General features: G+C 40.8%; 2 protein-coding genes across 2 annotated transcripts in view; both read right to left on the bottom strand.

The window, feature by feature from the left end:
• Positions 1–1008: 1008 nt before the first annotated feature.
• On the bottom strand, positions 1009–2414 carry hcrt (hypocretin (orexin) neuropeptide precursor). The gene is given in 2 exon segments (NM_001279703.1): positions 1009–1552; positions 2329–2414. Coding segments are annotated over 2 exon segments (423 nt in total). The 5' UTR covers positions 2386–2414; the 3' UTR covers positions 1009–1186.
• A 973-nt stretch (positions 2415–3387) lies between these two features.
• plcl5 (phospholipase C like 5) overlaps positions 3388–17908 on the bottom strand; it is a 65760-nt gene continuing 51239 nt past the window's right edge. Inside the window, exons 4-6 of the mRNA XM_003442159.5 lie at positions 17199–17274; positions 8091–8200; positions 3388–5113 (exon numbers count right to left, since the gene is read on the bottom strand). Of these exons, the coding sequence (XP_003442207.1) occupies positions 4649–5113; positions 8091–8200; positions 17199–17274 (651 nt within the window). The 3' untranslated portion in view covers positions 3388–4648. The remainder of the gene's footprint in view (positions 5114–8090; positions 8201–17198; positions 17275–17908) is intronic.

Raw genomic sequence — 17908 nt, 5'->3', positions numbered from 1 at the left:
TTTGGCTCAGTGTAATAACAGTCAATTTGCTGCTAGGCTTTTTGTTGATGTGCTTGAAGAATCTAACAGGCTGCTGTCTGTATCACCACCTCTATTTCACTTTTTATTTAGTCCCCATGCATCAACAAACACCCACGCAGATAGTTGCTGTAGAAGATGCAGTAAAAACCTATACACATAAACTGACCTCGAAATAACAGATTTCACTGGTTCTTTATGTTTCATCGTCACTTATTAGCATTTCCTCTCGACTCCATATGGTTGCATAAAGCTGTTGTGCACACAAATCCACTATATTAGTTCCGCATATAAATTCATACCCATGAAAATTTCTATTTTTAATCACAAACAGTTATGTTTTTGTTCGTTTTAATCAGAGGTACTTTCTGTTGGACAGATTTGAGATTTATATGCATCTGTGTCAGTTTGGCAGATGTAAAAAATTCTTTAAAAAGCCACCAGCCGGACTGAGTTTAAGTCAGGTGCCTGGCAATGATTGTGAGCATTACAGGGAGGCATGTGTCTGTTCCAATATTTCAAATTAGCAGACTATGCCTTGAATACCTGGTAAGGAAGCAGTTAAAACAAATAGTTTATGCTTTATGTTTTATTCTCCCTATAGCTACAGGGATCATATCTTTTCACCATACTACACTTAGATGAAGCAAAATTAAATTTAAGACACCTTGAAGCACCCTACATGCATGGTGGCTGTTTACCATTTACCTTGGGTGTGGCTGATGGATTGTGCTTATAGACTAACACAAAGGTTGTTTTTATATTTTGGCTGGATTCAGGCATTCATCTGTGATTTTCTAGTGGATAAATCTTATTATCTATTTTTAATCTCTGGGTGTCTTCCACAGTGTGCTTTTTATCTCGTATTCATCCCATCAACCAAGAAATGATCATTACTGTATGTGATGTCTATCAAATGCTTAACTTATTCCAGAATATAAAATTGAGTATTTGTCACGTTTGTATATAGTCATGAAAGTTAACAGTTGATCAGCTTTGATTCTTTTTTATTAGATCACAGACCCTTTTATGTACAATATAGAACATTTTTCCTAAAATTTGGACATCACATTCAAATTCACATTATTTCTGAGCAAAAAAATATACATTTGGTGTAAAGTGTGACTTTTTTCATTTAAACAGCGTCCCTGGTTTTACTCGATTAGTTTCAAACAGGCAGGGGTGTCATAATGGTCGTTCCAGATTGAGCCATCCAGTCCATGTACTGCTCCCCAGCTCTCTCTCTGGTTCTCTTCCCCATTGTCAGAATCCCTGCTGCTTGGTTCCTGGAGCCTTGTAGGAGCTGTTGGAGTCGGCTCTGAAAGCGATACTCGTCCTCTTTTCGTTTGCCCAGAGTGAGGATCCCAGCGGCCGCATCATCTGTGAGGACTCCACCCGGTCCCTTGTTGCCTGAGCGACACAGCAACACATAAAGGCGGCAGGGACGAGACGGTTCTCTGCAGCACTCAGACACGCTGTGAGCGTCACAGGCCAGCTGAGACAGTAGCAGCAGCAAGACCAATACCATGGCTTTCTGGTCATTAAAAGAAATTAGATTAAAAATATGATTTTTAGGATTAAAGAGGTATGATTATAAATAACAAAAAATACAGAGTGCATGAAGTACATGTAAATGTGAATTAATATGAAGTTGAATGGACAAATTCCAATGCATAATAAATATAAATCACTGAATTTATAATAAAATAATACTATCCATCTAAATCTATTATAAACAATGATAATAAACCCAAAGCACTAGTCAGTCAGTATCAACATGCCCATGCAACATGTTGGTAAGCTTAAATTTTAACCAACATTGCATTACGTACAATACAATACAAACAGCCCCCATTTAATGATAAAGCTTATAAGCCTGAACATATATGTATATAGCCAGGCATAATTTGTTATTTATCGTATATCATAGGTAAATTATTTCTATTCTTCTATTTATTTTAATCCCCTCACTCCTGGGTTACAGAAGAGAAGATGCTGTATAATAAATGTACATATATATTTATCATTGGAGCTTAGTGACATGATAAAACCACATTCAGTAGGAAATGGTCAGTGTTAAATATTTACAGTAAAATGCATTAAATTAAATTTATTCCTCCACTACACTTGAGAATTGAATAACTGATACCAAATATCCCAAATTGTTTTTCAGTAGGCTGCTTATACCTTTAGAGCACAAAGGGATGCTAATGTAGAAAAAGCAATTAAAAAGAACAAACAAAAAAATCAGCAAAGTAAAACCATGAAAATTTTAAACAAACAAACAAAAAAATGAAGCTGTCTTCTTACCCTGTTATTCATTTCCATCCCAGCAGCTTCTTGGAACTTAGTGGGGAACCACAACATCTGCTCTGTTGTCTGAAGGGAAGTCATCTGGTCCCAGGGGTCGAATGAGTGTCTTTTATATTGCCCTGTGCCGTCCATCCCATCAGTCCTCTGGACGTCATTTAGACCAGTGACAAACGTAGCACAAAACCACTGATTCTCTTTTTTTCTAGTCTTTGCTCATTTGAAGTTTGCTGTAAAGCTCGCTGCCATTAATTAGTGGCCTATCCCAGGTCATCTCCAAGACGCCTGAGTGGACCTTTGATGCACTGCAGGTATGTTTTTGTGGCTGCATGCTAAAGGTTTATTAAGACATACCATTACAATGACTGGTGAGGGGCTGAAGTCAATTAGCAAATATATATATATTTAAAAAACGGATGCCCTTTCTCTGCTCTAATGACAAGTTCATTCAAAGGCTATGCTAATGAGGATGCATGGACTTTTCTCTCTCATAGTGAAAGCACTTCACAAGTAAAGACCTAGAAAAAGACTTCCGGTAGGGTGTCAGGCATGTCAGGCACATCTGTGCACAAATGATCTGCTTTACAAATCAGGGACAAATTTGCAGTAAAAATAACAAGATAACAACTCTTAAAAGCAAATATTGAACGCTTGATTGTTTTTATCCCCACAACCATTTACTTAATGTTTGTTGCCATCTTATGGACAACAGGAAGCAGTGCTATCTCATTCATGATAAACTAAATGGCTTAAATCTATTTTAGTAATAAGGGAATCATTTAAGATCGATTGAGAATTGACTATGCATTACAGTGCACTTTTGTAAAGCTATATTGATTGTTGCTTTTAAATGGCTAGGTCTCTTTAAAAAAAATAAAAGCAGTGGCACCGTGTGTGAACCCTGCACAGTAAAAACCTTTTTTTTAAAAAAAAATATCAGTTTAAAAATCTAAATAAAATTGCAAAGAGCATCCATTTACATCCATTTATCCCAGTTCATTTGTACATATAGCTACTTGAATGATTATTAAATAGTAATGAACAAGAGGAGACAGGAGAAACAATGAAGCCAGTTTTAATGGGCCACTTAAGAGATCTCTTACAGAATCCACACTCACTTTGAAGTGAAACACGTCAGGTTATTGTTCGACTGTTGTGTTGTGGTGCTAACCCCTAAACCTTTCATTCCAATGGCACATGCACTGGTTGGCTTGATCTGCACCACAGAACAACAGGTGTCAAATCACTGTGTATGTGGAAGTAATGTTAAAAAATACTTAGAATATCAATAAAACTAACAACAGTTATAATAATATCAATCATGAATGTCCGAGAATTATTATAGCAATATATGTTCCCTTCATACACTTTGCATACATTTTACATCTATAGTCACTTTATTCTTATAGACAGCAGTATCATGTTCCTGATGATCTTTGACCTCTAACGGGAGGGGTCAAATATTCCAGTTGTGACTGACTGGTGAACTCCGCCACTTAAGGACGTGCTCCATCCTAGGGACCAGGACATCAACTCACATAACATCATATACGTAGCCCCTAGGAAGGAGACAAAAAGATTGTGTGGGGAGTGTCCAAGAATGCCGGAGAACTTAAACCCTAAGAGAAATGACACTAGAGATCTGAGGGGCCTGATGAAGACTGACACCAGCAATAATACATCAGGGTGATTTTTTTTTTCTATTTTAGCACTATAGCTGCTTATTTTGTGCTGAAATGGCCATTTGTGACCCCTACAGACTAGCAGAGCTGCTCTACTTTGTGCCACTAAATTAAAATGGCCTCCTCTTCATCATCAAAATAAGTGAGGGTTTCCTGTATGTCTTAGTTGTGGGAGGGAAAGTGTGAATGTGAAGAAATAAACACTTGAAGACATGCCAAGGAGTCTCTGAAAATAAAAAAGGCAAATTTGTGGCATTAAATGCCAAAGTGAGGTAAAGCCTGTACCCACAGAGCTAGAGTACATCGTGGAGGGGCTTGAAAATAGCAGTGCCCAGAGAGAGACAGGGATATGTAACTCACTGATGTTTTCAGCCGTTATCCTTCTGCTTTTCACTTCTAGCTGAAGTGTAGTATCTCTCTTCTCTTTCATATCTCTGGCCAACTCAAATCACCTCTCAAACTTGCGTCTCGCTTCTAACACGACGAGGCTTCCTCCTCATCATCATCTCTTTTAATTTCTCAGCAACTTCTTCCATCTCTCTTTCTTTACTGACCTCTTGCTTTCTTTCTACACCTTTCTGCTTCTCTGTCTCACTGTCTCTCTTTGGGACGGATTCTCTGTGGGCACAGGCAGCGGGTCAGCAGGATCCCGCAGGACTGTCACTGACAGTCTCTTTTTCTTTCTCGGGGATGGTGTCGAGAGGTACTGCTGCCCTCTGCTGCTGGTTTTGGAACTGAAACTGGTGCTGGGGTAGCGGTGGCGGTTGAGGGTAGGCAGGTGGTTTTGGAACAGGTGGGGCCAGAGGAGGAGCCGATAGCTGGGGATGCAGCTGGGGATATTGCTGGGGATGCGGGTGCAGATAAGCCTGAGGTGCGGTCTGAGACTGGAGCTGATTTTGGGGTTGGCACAGCAGTGGAGGCGTTGGGTGGGTCTTGGCCTGAGGCTGCTGCTGTGTCTGCTGCGGCTGGTGGTGAGGATGGTGCTGAAGCTGTGGGGAAGCTGCTCCATTTTTACTGAGGCCACAGGACTGAGCTGCACAGTGGATCTGACGCAGAGTGTCCAGTGCCTCACTCTTTGCGTGCTTTAGCAGGTCAGCCTGGCCCTAAGAATTAGACACAGAAGAAGAGGCAGAAAGAAACATTTGTTAATATCACTGAACTATATAAAATTTAAATGCATTCAAACAGCATTCCCTAAAGGCTACTTATACTAACTCTATTTTAAATAACACCATCAATGCAATTTCCTTTTATCCCTCTTCTTTGTTTTTTAGAAAACAGATTTTAATCTCTAAACGACCACTATCTGCATGACTTTTTAGTGAGAAGAAAGTAAAGGTGCTTATATTATTGCTTATTGTTAATGTATTACTCAAAAAGATGCAGAAGGGGGCAGTATGAAGCCAATGAACAAAGGCCTTTGGTTTCTTGCCAGCCCTTTGTACTGTTCCTCTCAGCTTGCAAGTACTGCTGGCATATGGTGGCAATGTTATACTACATTTCTGCTCTTTATTTGAACACCCCAGAGATGAAACCCTGCCATATGTGGAGGAAGTGGTCAGGGCAGGCATCCTGCGCTACGGCACTGTCAAGTCAATCTGGGCCACTGCCATGGCTGCCTCCCTCCTTAAGCTAGCTGTCTCTGCCATGTGGAAATGTGGTGGAGTTTTCTCCACAGGCAGTTATTTCTGTGTGTAAGAGGTGCTTATATTATTAGAACTGTCCAAAGGAGATGAAAAAAAAGGGAGAAAGACCACACGCTTCAGACAAACTCCCTCCACTTGAACAATCTAATTTCTCGACCCTCAGGGTTTACTCTCGCCAGATTCCTCCAGCATGTCCACTTCAACATCTGCTCACAAGAAAGTTGAAAGCAATTTTCCTTTTATCTGCGAATCTGCATATTTTACCTCCCTCGCACTGAACTTCGGTCTGCCTGACCTGCTGCGACAGCTTGCTGGGCTAACCTCCTTGTGAAGAGACACAGTCTGACCTGTTGTGGACCAGACTAAAATATAAACGGCGAAAGGGATAAAGTTCTTAGTGCCACAAGGCAGGTACAGCGGTATGACATACTGGGGTAAGACTAAAGGTGATGCCCTGCAGACGATGGCCTGCGATCTACTCGTTGGTGATGTTAATACACTGCAAGTGGCATTTTAGCTCAACCAATACAGCACGCAAACCGGGAGTATGAGCATGTCATATGTTTGGAATAAAAAAAGAAGAAGAAGGAGGAAAAAAAAGAAATTATGTAAGTCATGACTCACCAGGCATAAAATAAGGCAGCAAGAAGCTTATCCTGTGCTGCCTGAGTCAAATAACGGCTACACTTGTCTTTGAATGCATTCACCCCTACAGCTGGCCTAACGTTGTCCGCAGGGGGCTAAGCTCATGTAAGGACAGCTACTAAATCCCACAACTATATCCTCATTAAATTCTAAACCAGTGTCCTTTTTGTTTATCAGAAACGGACCACTCCTTTGAGAGAAATTGAGTAGTCGATAACCTGCCTCTAGGTATTATTTTACATTTATAGACATCCATGGGAAGTTAGAAGAGACAGCAGAGTATAAGCATCATTGGAACATATAGATTGAGTCAGTTCTTATATTAAGGATTAACCATAACAACAAGACATCTGCGAGAATTTGATTTAATCACATATAAAAGGGTTAGAGTTACATTGGCTTCACACAGAAAAGACTGAAGAGGCCAAAATCTGAGTGAATTTAAGAGGAGGTTATTTAATTATATGTAACTGCCCAAGAAAACAGATTATAACACTAGAAAGTACAAACATGAGCGATTTGGGAGACATCTTTTTTCAATCCCTGTTATTCTTCTAAAAAGGACAGCAATGTGGCTGACATTTGCTTCAAAGGATCTCTTTCTGTCTCTTTGATTTTTCTTCTTTCTTGACTAACTGGAACAATAAGTGGCAGAAATGGGCAAATACCCTCATTCACCGTGACAGCCCCGAACTGACCGAAACTGTCAAAGTAAGGGTGGAGATGGAGCTAGAGACGAACACTGACAAACAGATAGGACATGACTCTTCCCTCGCCTTTCCTCTCAGCGTCCCACACTTCCATCTCTAACGACTAGCGAGTACTTCCTGGCCTGCTGAGAATCTGGAGAGGCTGACAGGTGAAATAATAACTGGGTACGGCTGCCAGCCTTGGCAAACAAGCACCAAGCTCTCACCAAATGTTCACTATGAGACGCAGATTACAACTGAAGAATGGGAAGAGGACAAGAAGGAGTTATGTGTGTGCCACCTTGTTGTTGAAAGGGTGGCTCATCACAGGAGAACAGACGAAACGGGGGGGAGACTGCGATCGGAAAAATAAGGTGTGTGAATGTGGTTAGTGCTGGGATAGATTCTGGACAGCTGGTCTAGCTAAAGGAAGCAAGGGCGTAAATTGCACCATAGATGGGTGGAGGACATCATTTTAACCCTAACAGCAATGCAACCCCCTTTTTGTTGTTTTCCATCTGGCAAGACTGGCATGAAAAGGAGAAGACATCTATCTATCCTAATGCTCAAGCCACTCTGTCTGTACTTAGCATGTGGCGTTATTTTAGCGTTGCTATTACCGGCAGCAGTCGTAGAGGAAATGAGATGAGAGCATTGAGCAGCCTTATCTCCTGTGTCAAGGGGCAGGCAAAGACAAGAATGCATCATCATCAAGGCATGTCTAGGGGATCCAGTGTCTCCTTATGAGGAATAACAGAGCAGCATATGTGTGTCTATAAACAAGCGCGAACAATCCTATCGTGTCTTGTCAAGATAGTTACACGACCAAATAAATAAAATGGTACTTGGACTCAACAGTAATTAATTAAGAGGTTTAGGGATTAGAGAAGAGGGAAATACAATTAGCCCAGTGAGCTTTCTTAAGACATTATGTTATTTAATCTCAGCAACATGGTCTCAGATTGCTTGTCCAGTTGGGTACAGTCCCCAAAGTAATCTCAAATGCACATTAATCACTTTTAATAGCTGTACTTTATACAAATGGGGGGTTTAGATTAATTATTAGGCTTGTTGCTGTGTTGTAGGAGGGGTTCACTAACCTTCAGCACAGTGATGTTCCAAGCGTAGCTCTCCATAGCCTTCTGCAGTTTACGTCCTTTCAGACCCTCCTTTGCTCCAATGCGATGCAGGTCCTCATGGAAGTCCAAACCTGGACAAACACACAGGCAGGCGTGCCATGTAAATAAAAGCAAAACATATTAAAGTGGAAAAAATACAATGCAAAAAACACTTTTAGGCATAGTCTACATTGGAGTATTTGTTTTACAATGTTTAGTAGAAGAAATTTCATACAAGAGTAAATAACCTCATGTATGCAGACCAAGGAAAATAACTACATTTTGCAATTTTGCAAAAATCACCATGAAACAAAATATGCCCGCTGAGAAGTTTTAGGTAAAGTGTCTTGCAGTGTACAAAACTCTGCCATAAATGCATTAATGCATATTAGTCCAGATCTGTTATGCATATAAATTCACAGACATTATAAAATCCAATGACATACTGTAATATAACCATCTTTTAGTAGATTTTATTGTTTGTTCTTGTACCCACAACCAAGTTGGAGCACTACAGTTGGATTTTAGCATGCAGTGTGTTGTGTTGCTATGGCTGTCTAAACTGAGGTCATATGAAGCAGGCTAAACTCTAATTAATCTATCAGTGCTTCCTGCTTCATTTAGCCCAGGCAGACCGTAACTAATCCCCCGGGCTTTAAGAGCAAACTCCTCCTAAACCTAAGGCTCAGCCTGCTTGTCAGTCTGTCCCTGACAAGTGACCTTATGGTTCTTCAGCTTCGATTTACTGCAAAAACAATGATGAAACATAATACACTACAATTCACAAGAAGCCCGTCACCTCAAGTCATTCCTTCTTTAGTCTTTGAACATTTCCAGGTGGCAGGTACTGCAACAAACCTCTTTTCAGGAACATTCTTTAGTTGAACTGGTGGAGAGTAGGAGACTTACTGTACTGTCAGCAAGTACCAGAGCCGTATAATATCGAAACACTGTTTTGTTAGGGTTTTTTGTTTTGTTTTGTTTTAATATTCAACAAAACACCCCAAATTTGTGCTGGGAAAGTATGAGATGCCATCTTGGTTTTGTAATGTAGCTACATTGTTCCCATTTGACAAACGGTTTGTGTTATCATCTTCAGAGTGCATCCTTGAAGCACAGAAACATGCAAGGGGTATAGAGGCCTCTCATTTTGTAAGAAGAAAAATGAGACTATGTTGACTTTATGAAGTCAAGATAAAAAAAAAATTAAAATTAAAAATAAAAACAAAATGACACAATCACCAGTTTTCAGGGCATACCAGGCTGAACCAGCACAGATGCGCTATAATTTCCAAACTTGATGGTGATGTACAACCAATGCAGAATATCTGTTTCAGAGCCTGAAAGTTCTGCTAACAGGGATTAGGACTGATTTGATCTCGTAATCTGTTGTAGTTAATGGGCTCAGAGAGGAGCCAAGGAAGTTTGTGTTCACAGGACACGAGGAGTTAGGATGGCAGGGAGCGGAGTAAGTCATGAATTTAGCAAATTAGCTAGAGGAGGCAATACAGCTCTTGAAGCATTTAATTTGGCATTATGAAGCTTTCCCTTCCCCTAACAGTCTTGATGTTGCTGTTCCTTAGTGTCACTTAAACTATGTGAAATTTGAGCTAATAAAAATGTGGCCCTGTAGCACACTCTGAAGAGATTGAATTTTACGTTGAGAGAGAGAGACAGGGAGAGTCGGGTCCTAAGGAGGACTTAGGGAATAATATATCTCTTCTGAGTAGCCAAACAAATGCAAACATATCACACACACACACCTCAGTAGAGTAAAGAGCAGAGAGGGTTTTTGCCTTTGTAACAAGTACTGCAGCACCTCTTCTGCTTCAAAAACATACAGTGGCTTCAGGCAGAGAGACAGAAAGGTAAGTAAATAATAAAATCAAACAGAACCTTCAAACAGGATCTGATGAAAAGAAATAATGAATAAAAAGATAGGAAATGCTCTGAGTGGGGAATGCATGACAGTCAGCTCAGTGTTTCATTAATTTATCTCTATTCATACACACTGGAAAGCCCAACACAATGCCATGAAGCAGAACATGGGATATTCCAGCTGCTGATGAGCTGGGAGAAAAACTGGTTAAATCCAAGGAAGATAAAGGGAGGGAGAGTTCTTCATCTTTTCTACTGGCAATAAAATACACAGTGCTGACTGAAACAGTGGTTCATCATAGCGAAAACCTTTGCAAGGAAGAGAACATCAATAAATACACATGGTAGGGCTGGCAGAGAGGCAGCAGGTCTTTAACTCATATAGTAAGCTTGCACCTGTTCCTGGACCTGCCTTAATATGGCATGATGCATGGCTATATTCAAGCCAGATGCCTGAACACCTCGCCACCAGACGTGGAATACATAGAGGTGCCAAGAAATACAGCTGGTGCCCCCTTTTCAAGAAGGGGGGCAGGAGGGTGTGCTCTAACTTCACTCCTCAGCCTCCCTTTCTCAGAGTCCCTGGGTTTTGAGTTTTCTATAAATTACTGTTCTATTGGTTTTGAGAATTACTTGTTCTGAGTTTTTGCATTTCCTGGTTGGTTCCTTTGCACCAATTTTATCTGGCTTCATTTTCACTTCTAGTTCTGTTTATGGTTATACTTTGGTTTATATTTAAATCCTTGAGTTCCTGCCTCCCTTGTGTTTCCATGTCTTGTTTAGTCTTTGTGTTTTGCTACTTCCCATTTTTACTGTGGTAGTCTTTTGTCTCTTGTGCTTGGTGTTCAGTTTTACTTCCTTTTGAGTTATTATGTTAAGTTATCCTCACCTGTGTTCTCACGTGCTACCTCTCCCTCATTATTTTGTGAGTATATGTTGCCTCTGTCTCTCCTTGTCCTTTGTCATATTGTCCCTCACTGCTGTTTGTTCCCTTGCTCCGTCATTTCTGGTATTTGGAATTCCTGGCTCTCTTCTGCGTACATTTTTGGCTTTTGTTTACTCTTTGCCTGACAGCATTAAAGCAGTTTTTTGGAGTTATTCCCATTTCCCCTGAGTCCTGCATAAAGTTCCACCCTTGCTCCCACACAGCCAATCCATGACACCCTGGGAAGGTCTATGCCAGGTTACCAGAGAGGAGAGTTCATCTGTTAGTCGAACCTTGGATCCAGGAAGAACAATGCATTCAAGTTTGCTCAATGAGTCTACATACATTTTGGGAATTTGGAGAAAGCACTCGACTGCATTTCTCAAAGTATAATGTGAGGCGTGCTTCAGGATTGCTTCAGCTTCAGCCCATTTGGTTTCTGTTCAACTGCAGTGAGAGCTTGATTCGCTCTGAGGCAACAAGTCAGACTCATTCCCTGTGAGTACTGAGTTCACTGGGCTGCCCTTTGGCACCAATTCTGTTAAAATCTTTTATGAACAGAATTTCTAGACACAGCTAAGGGGTAGATGATGTCAGTATTGGTGGTCTCCCAATCTTTCCTCTTCTTTTTGCAGATGTGGTTCTGTTAGCTTCACTGAGTCATGACCTCCAGCTTGCACCGGGGAGTGTGAGAAATGACAATCAGCACCTTCGATTTTAGGTCGGAGTACTTCAGGGTCTTGTTAATGAGTGAGGGGAGAGCAGAAGATTAACAGAAATACTCTTGCAACATCTGCAGCAATGCAGATGCTGTACTGGTATGTTGTGGTGAAGAGAGAGCAAAGCGGGAAAGCGAAGCTGTTGATTTACTGGTCCACCTACGCTCACCTATGGCCACAGGCTGTGGGTAGTGAACGAAATAATGAGATGGTGGATATAAGTGACAGAAATGACTTTCCTCTGAATGCCTGGATGTGTGGGCTCAGCCTTAGAGACAGGATAAGGTGCTCAGCTTATCTCTCATTGGGGAGGGGCTCAGAGTATGTACTTCTCCACATTCTCCTGGGCGCTTCTTAGGTCAGGTGTTTTGGGCATGTCCCAATGGGATGAAGGCCCGGAGTAGACCCATGACATGCTGGAGACATTTTATCTCTCAGGTGGTTAAGGAACACTTTGGTGTCCCGAAAGAAGGGTTAAAGGATGTGGCCAAGAAGAGGGAGGTCTAGGCATCTCTGCTTAGAATCTTTCTCCCGCAATCAGGACGTGTGTATTTAAGTATTTATATCATCTGATCACCAAGTATATCACCTTCATAATAAAGGTACAGTCATGCCACATTTGCATTTGAAAATGAATGCTCCGTTCTTTGTGATGTGAGTAAATCGGTGCACTGACAAACTAGTACACCACGACACACACACACATCTAAATGAATTCTGGACACAACAAAGCTTATGCGTTACATTTTTGAGAAACACTGCTGGAACAAATCTTTAAATAAGCTAGTGAAGCAGAGGCTAGTGGGGAGAATGACTGGAAACCAGGCTACCCACACACAGATTAGATATGCATGCAGACAAATAAGCCAGTGTACACAATGTGCACAAAAACACAGTGGTAGCATCTGGAGGTGCCAGAGTGTGCATCCCAGCTGTTTTCCTGGTCCCACATTAGCAATGTGTGTGATAGTGAGCCATCAATAGTGCCCAAGGGGAATTATCTAACACCTCTCCATCCTCATCAACACGTCAGCTTCACTGCCCAAATTGAACTGATTAGCTGCAATAATAACTGGGAAAAACTGTGCACAGGAAGGAAGGAGGTGGTGCTGCTGAGACTTAAAAACCACAGCAACCCCAAACTATCCATTTTTAACTTCCTACTCGTAAAATGAGGAATGTGCCAATGGGCAGGTTAGGATGTAAGAGGATAGTTTGGGCCTCTCATTCAGATCGTGGCCATTGGTGTGATTATGGCTTTGTCACAACAGCATTTAGCTGATGAGCAGAGAACAATTTTAATGTCTAGGGCAAAAGTGTCAGGTTCAATCACAGGTCCTAAAATTAATGAGTGCATGTGCTTACATGAAGCGAACATACTCACGCATCCTACTCCACATTCTCTTTTGGATACTGACAGCCTGTCCTCCATTAGCACCTTTTCTGCTTCTCACAGAGCCATTATAGCAAAATTATAACTTCGACTTCTGGATTGATCGTGAGGACAAAACCTTCTATTCCATGCAAATCCATCATTTCGCGCTTCACATGCCTCTCACTGACTCTCTATGTTCAGGCTGATGCTACTGTCATTGTCAGTATGTACATAATCATATGGTTGATGGAATGGCTTCTGAAGGATGCATTCAGTACTTGTCAATCTATCAAGAGAGGTAAATTCATGCTTTCCAAGCCATCAGAATGATGCCGAGTTTTGGTGGGGGAGTCGAGTCAAACCCAGTGCAATGCATGACTTTTCTTTTCTCCAGGGTTAAGAAATCATTTTAATGAACTGAGACACAGGTTAAGAACATGATCAAAACAGAGGGAAAGTCTATTAAGGGACACTGTAGCATTACTGCAGAAAATCTGTCTAGAATTTTATTTGTCCACCAACAAATTTTAGAGAAGTTTCACAGCAAGCAGCTCAGTATGTTTCGCTTTGCATTATTAAGCTGCTTTTTGATCCATATTTATGTTAAAATACACATTTGAACACTTAAAGATGAAGCAGGCAGCATCTTTTATATGTTACAGTAAAATAATCCACAATAACCTTAGAGTATATTGAATTTTAAGTGCTGCAACAGGGAACTAAAAGCCTGCGCCTACGGTCGTCTGTCAGGTTTGTGATTGCTGATCATGAGTTGACTTCTGGTTAGTAGTATAAGGAAATAAAAAGTCCAAATTAGCATGTGATTAAGCCGGTGACCTTTGTGCATGAAGCAGGGTTTGTTTCCATGTTCATCTGCTGGTAGAGGGTTAGATAAGAGAAGTAAGATTTGCAAATACTGGCATAATTTATCAAATGAGGGTTTTCAAGATTTCTGTCAACCGCAGATTTTAAATTTAAGGAACCACCATGAACCACCAATACTGCTTAGGCATCAGTAGATATACATACACTCAGTGTCCCCTTTATTAGAAGTGCCTGTTCAACTCTTCATTAATGCAAATCTCCAAATATCCATTAATGCAGACATTGTACAACAGCTTGCTGAAGTTCACGCAGGTGAGTTAAGTGACTTTGAAAGTGGGTTGTTGGTGCCTGACAGACTAGTTTGATTATTTCAGAAACTCAGATCTACTTGGATTTTCCCACATAGCCATCCATGAGGAACGGTCCAAAAGAATCCAGTATCCAACTTTTCTAGACCATAATGCTTGCTGATGCTAGAGGTCAGAGAAGAATAGCCAGACTGCTTTGAGCTCATAGGAGGGCAACAGTAACTCAAGAAAACCAAGTGTAACAATGAAGGTTTGCAGAAGCGCATCTGTAAACACACAATACGTCAAAGCTTGAAGCAGATGGGCTACAGCAGCAGAAAACCACATCAGGTGCCACTTTTGTCAGCTAAGAACAGGAAATTGAGGCTATAAGTCACACAGGCTCATCAAAACTGGACAACAGAAAACGAAAATAAAACGTCGCCTGGTCCGATGAGTCTCTAATACCCCCCGTGACATTCCAATGGTAGGGTCAGAATCTGGCACAAACAACTTGAAAGCAAAGATCCTGCGCTGTACTGACAGTTCAGGCTGGTGGTGGTGGTGTCATAGTGTGCGGGATATTTTGCCCTCAAGAATGTTCTAACACAAATACAAATGTGTGTTTTTTGTTCTTTATACCAAGTGTGATTACATGTGTTGCTGCACAGGGAGCAATCTTACAATATTAAGCCAATTATTATGGCATTGCAGCAAGTGAAGCTGCAAAAACAAAACAAGTATGGTATGAAATACTGGTGTTAGGTTCACTCGGCTCTGTTTATTCTAAGCTAGAATTACTTAATAAAGGCTAACTTGCCTTTATATTCACTTAAGTCAACAAGATTAGATTTTATTTAAAGCTTAGAATTCCCATTTTCCAATTTTCATTTTAGGCAATAGGTAACTTTATGCATAAAAAGCCAAGTAAGTTAAATTTTCTAAACTCTGTTGGGGAAAGTGTTTGTTTTGCTGCCTGCTGTAATGTTATACTGTGTCACTGAAAACGATTGCTCTTTGGCCAACGTGTTTTTATTTTTCTGCCTCATTTACTGCCATCAAAACTACAATGCCTGAAAGTATGGACACGCATACACACGGAGGAGATGTATATTTGAGAACTGCATGGTTTGGACCGAGGCATGTGTGTGAGTGCTTGGGGCAGAGGGAATTAGAGTGAGTAATAGGAAAAATGCTGTGTTTGGCATGCAGCTGAGGCCCCTGAAGGCTGTTGCTCCTACCTTTTGTGTCCCTGTATGTTTCTTTTAACTTACATTTAGAAAGAAAATATGTAACTCCATATTTAGGAACTTTAATGTTTGCATTTCATTTGGATTGGGAGGCTTTTGATGAGCCCCTTTGAATGTTATTTCAGTTATGTCAGAAAAGCATACACTTAATCTACAAAACAGAACAAGGTTCATTTATTACTGTTCCGTTTAAAAAAATTTCATGTGTCTGCAGCAGCACACAAAGCTGAAACCTCTGATTTTTAGCAGACACTGATGTGATTGAGGCTGTAGCTGTGTGAGGCTTAAGCTTTGCTTAACTCTCCTGTCATCGCCTTTGAAGATGCTTCTAGCTCTGCACTGGGGAACCTTGGAGCGGGAGGGCATCTCTATGATTGAAGCTCCAGGGTTTAGCCTACTTCACTGTGTAACTGCGCTGCACAAATATCAGCTTGGCTTGCTGTGGTCAGGGGTGTTAAGCATATGTCTGCCTCTGAGTGACACCGGGGAATAAAGCAGGCTTAAAGTGGACTTAATGGCCTCAAGATATTGGGTTGACATGAGCCAATTAGCCAACCCCAGTTTTCACACATAAAAAATAAAATAAAATACACATTTTCAAGTTCACACCAGGTCTATAACGGAGCCAAATCTGAAGGTTCACATTAGTTTCAATCATGTCTTTGGTTTCCTGTAGCCATAAAATGTCTTAACATGAAAAATGAAGATGTCACTATTCAAACTGAGCTCCTTTTCGAGGAGCTCTTCAGCAGAGGCACTGCTGCATAGCAAAGCAGCAAGGCAAATGAGGAGGAATTAGCGCTGAATTTAAAAGAGGCTCGAGAAGACAAGCCACAGGATTTCTTGATTTTAAGCCATTTCTCCCTTAATGATCTTATTATGGTCAATTTTATCCTCTCTCCTAAAACACTGGACCTCTTGCATCAAGCAGCCCTTTTAAAAGACTGCACTGATAAAATGCTTTGTTAAATCAGTCCTTTCTCACCGTTTTCCATTCCTCCCCCCTCTTACTGCACACTTTGTCAAACCTTTTCATTTCTCTCCTCCTCTCAAAGGATGTTTATGCTCTCTGTCCTCTTTCTCCTGCAGCCCTTTGTCTGTGTGGCTGGATGATTGTTTTCACCTGCCCACTGACATGATTACTACTCTGCTGACTCACTGATGATGGCCTGCTCTATTGACAGCAGCCACGGCTGTTGATGTTGATGCAGATGCTGTAGGAGTAGACACACTATGCTCATTCTGCTGGGCAGGAGGACATGACACACAATATGTTTAAAAGGGTGCAGATGCACATTCGTACATCACATGATTCATTGGGATTAAAGCAGAGAAGCTAAAAACATCCATCCCTCCTTAAATAAATACAGGCTGTTTTCTTGTGGATCTTATTTTTCTTAAACAAATTAATAAAATGTGCCAGTAAGAGAGGTAATTTAAATTATTTCTCATAAATTTTGTCCTTGAATTATGAGTCATTTTCATCACAGTAGCAGAGAGATTGCGGTTTCCTGCTTTGCTTCATAGAAACGCTTATTTTTTTAAGTGTCATAAGAAGAAAGACTTTGAATACAGGAAGGAACAGTACAATATCACACATTTTTAACAGCCTACGGGAAGGATAAATATCAACTTGACTCAAGTTTCCAGTTATAAATATAAGTTTTGTTATGGAATGTTGCTGCTAACAGCCCGTTTATCTCAACCTCTTTTTAAGATCCTTATTTACACGTCCATATCCTCTTTTTTTTATTTGTTTAGATATTTAATGAAAAGGCATAAAGGTCAGCATATTTCTGAGTTTAAACAGTGACTAAACAGTGGTACATACCTGCTCGTTGTGCTTGTGTGAGCTTGGAGTAGACCACATCAGCTGACTCAATCAGCGTTTTGCTGGTTTGGATCAGCTACAATAAAAAGAAGACATGGAGTTAATTTGTAGAACACCTTAATGCCCTACCAGGGCCTCCCAATATGGAAAAAAATCACCATTAAAAGCAATTACAGAGTGAATAAACTCGATCATCTAAACCTTGGATTATTTGCATTCATGTGGATATTACTACCCTCAACTCCTAAGGCAAAGGCAATCTCCAACACAACACGACATCCCCGCCCCCCGACGAGCGAGGACAATGTTCCTTGGATCAGTGCAAGGAACATGAAAAAGAGCTCAAGGAATTCATTCAGCTTCGACACTCCCCAGATCCCAATCCAATCAAGCATTAGAGGGATGTGCCAGAACAAGCCTAATCCACGGAGCTCAGAGACCGCAACCCCCGCTTGGGAAACCACACTGGAAGAACCCCCAAAAATTGCAGTTCCTCGAAATGCCACTTGAAGGTGGTTCTAAAAGTGAATCAGTCCTTATAAGAAACACATTAAGATTTACAGCAGAAAGAAGCAGGTAGGCATCGGCTAGCTAGCAAGCTGTTTGCTAGTCACCTCAGTTGTTGATGGCTTTGTCCACATTGGATGTAAGGAAAGAATAAAAACCAAAACTGTCCTTTAAACAATAACTTAATGAAGTACACAATTATA

The sequence above is a fragment of the Oreochromis niloticus genome, linkage group LG4, assembly GCF_001858045.2.
Source record: "Oreochromis niloticus isolate F11D_XX linkage group LG4, O_niloticus_UMD_NMBU, whole genome shotgun sequence".
In the NCBI taxonomy this organism is placed as follows: Eukaryota; Metazoa; Chordata; class Actinopteri; order Cichliformes; family Cichlidae; genus Oreochromis; species Oreochromis niloticus.
This window is presented reverse-complemented; position numbering and strand designations above follow the sequence as displayed.